This window comes from Tupaia chinensis, unplaced genomic scaffold (genome assembly GCF_000334495.1).
Source record: "Tupaia chinensis unplaced genomic scaffold, TupChi_1.0 Scaffold000201_1, whole genome shotgun sequence".
In the NCBI taxonomy this organism is placed as follows: Eukaryota; Metazoa; Chordata; class Mammalia; order Scandentia; family Tupaiidae; genus Tupaia; species Tupaia belangeri.
This window is the reverse complement of record NW_006159676.1, coordinates 865,162-867,169: the sequence shown is the minus strand read 5'-3', so window position 1 is coordinate 867,169 and position 2,008 is coordinate 865,162. Positions and strand designations below refer to the sequence as shown.

At 50.0% G+C, this 2,008-nt stretch overlaps 1 protein-coding gene across 1 annotated transcript in view; it reads left to right on the top strand.

The window, feature by feature from the left end:
- NCAN (neurocan) overlaps window positions 1-2,008 on the top strand; it is a 54,498-nt gene that overhangs the window by 38,426 nt on the left and 14,064 nt on the right. Inside the window, 1 exon segment of the mRNA XM_006147094.2 lies at window positions 1,762-1,875. Coding sequence (XP_006147156.1) covers window positions 1,762-1,875 — 114 coding nt within the window.

Sequence of the window (2,008 nt, the reverse complement as noted above, 5' to 3'; positions counted from 1 at the left end):
GGCGCGTGTGCGTACGTGCCCAAGATCCCGAGAGGAGAATGGAGGAGAAGGGATTGCGGCGTGGCCATCCCCCCTGGGGGGTGATTTCTCGCTTTCTGTCTCTCTGTCTGTCTCTCTGTCTGTCTGGCGAGTGCACGCGCCCTATCACAAACAACAACAACAACAAAAAACTCTCAAAAAAAAAAAAAAAAAAGAATTTCTCATGAACTTTTAAATATTTTACTTTATTTGTTAAGGTTTATTTATTTTATTCATGCTAGAGTATATGCATATATGAGTAAGAAAGAGAGAGAGAGAGGAATGCCATTGATTGGTTCTTATCCCACTGCAATACCCTTTCCCCGGGGCCAGCAGGTGGTGTGGTGGTTGAGGTGCTGAACTCCCACTATGGCTGACCATGGTTCGAGTCTTGGACCTGGTGGCTTGCTCTCTCTCTCTTTATCTCTTCCTCTCTCTCGTTCTCTCATCAAATTAAAAAATAATAAATAAAATTAAATAAATAAATATTTTTTAAAAAAAGAAACGAAAATACCCTTTCTCCATCCCTTCAGCTTGTCAGGATCTTCTGCACACAGGTCACGCTGGCCAGGGAACTGAAACCACAGTCGTCCATATGGCTTCCAGCACCGCAGTTCAACACACTACTGCCTATTGCCACTGAGGCTAGGCTCATGAACTTTTTTTTTTTCCTTAATTTATTTACTTATTTTTTCCATAAATGAGAGAGACACAGAGAGAGGCGTCACCCCAAGGGAGTCTTGCCTCCGTAATCTATCCCCAGCTTCAGCCAGCCCCAGATCACAGGGATACGCAAAAGCCTGGTGTACTCTGGGAGGTCACGGGACCCAAACCCAGGGTCAGCATTACAAAGAGACACATTTTACGACTGTACTGTTCTCCAGCCCAACTTGTTCTTGTTTTATTCCTTTTTTTTTTTTTTTTTTTTTGAGAGAGGTTTTTGCTATAGGGCGCGTGCGCTCGCCAGAAAGACAGAGAGAGACAGAGAGACAGAAAGCGAGAAATCACCCCCCAGAGGGGATGGCCACACCGCAATCCCTTCTCCTCCATTCTCCTCTCGGGATCTTGGGCACGCGCACACACACGCACCCGGCGTGAGTTTAAGCCCCTGGGTCCAGGACTCAAACCGCGGTCGACTATGTGGGAGTCCAGCGACATAGGCATTATCTCATCTGTTGGTCCCATTCGTTTTTTTTTTTTTTTTGGTTGTATTTTTATCTTTTTTCCTTTTTTTTTTTTTCCCCACAGGGCCACTTGTGCTTTCTGGGGAGAAGGGGGAGAGAGAGAGTGAGAAATCACCCCCTGGGGGGATGGCCACACTGCAATCTCTTCTCCATTCTCCTCTCAGGATTTTGAACATGCACGCGCACACACAGGCTCCCAGCTTGACCAGGACTCGAACCTCGGTCAACTGCAGGGAATCCAGCGACATAACCATTGCGCCATCTGCTGGCGCCACCTTGACTCTTCTGAAGCCAGAGATAACATTCCCCACTTGCTGGCCCTGGGCTCTGGCCCTGGGCGGGGCAGGGGGGGGTGCTCAGCTTTCATTCATGCTAATTTATGCTAATGACACGTGGCTCCGCCCCTCAGCGGGAGAATCCCTGGGACGTCCCTGCAGACAGCCAGCGGCTGCATTCAGGGTCCAGGATGGATGGGAGGGTCGTGACTCCATCTTCAGCTGGGTTCCCTGCGGAGGCTTTGAGCAAGGGGAGGCTGAAGGTGGACCCCTGTCTCTGCCAGATATTGACGACTGTGTCTGCAGCCCCTGTGACAACGGAGGCACCTGCATCGACCAGGTCAACGGCTTTGTCTGTCTCTGCCTTCCCAGCTACGGGGGCAGCCTTTGCGAGAAAGGTAAGTCTCTACCGGAAACCCCAGAGAGTTTTTCTGTTTGATTTTGCTACAGGGCGCATGCGCTCGCCAGAAGAACAGAGGGAGACAGAGGGACAGAAAGCGAGAAATCACCCCCCAGGGGGGATGGCCACGC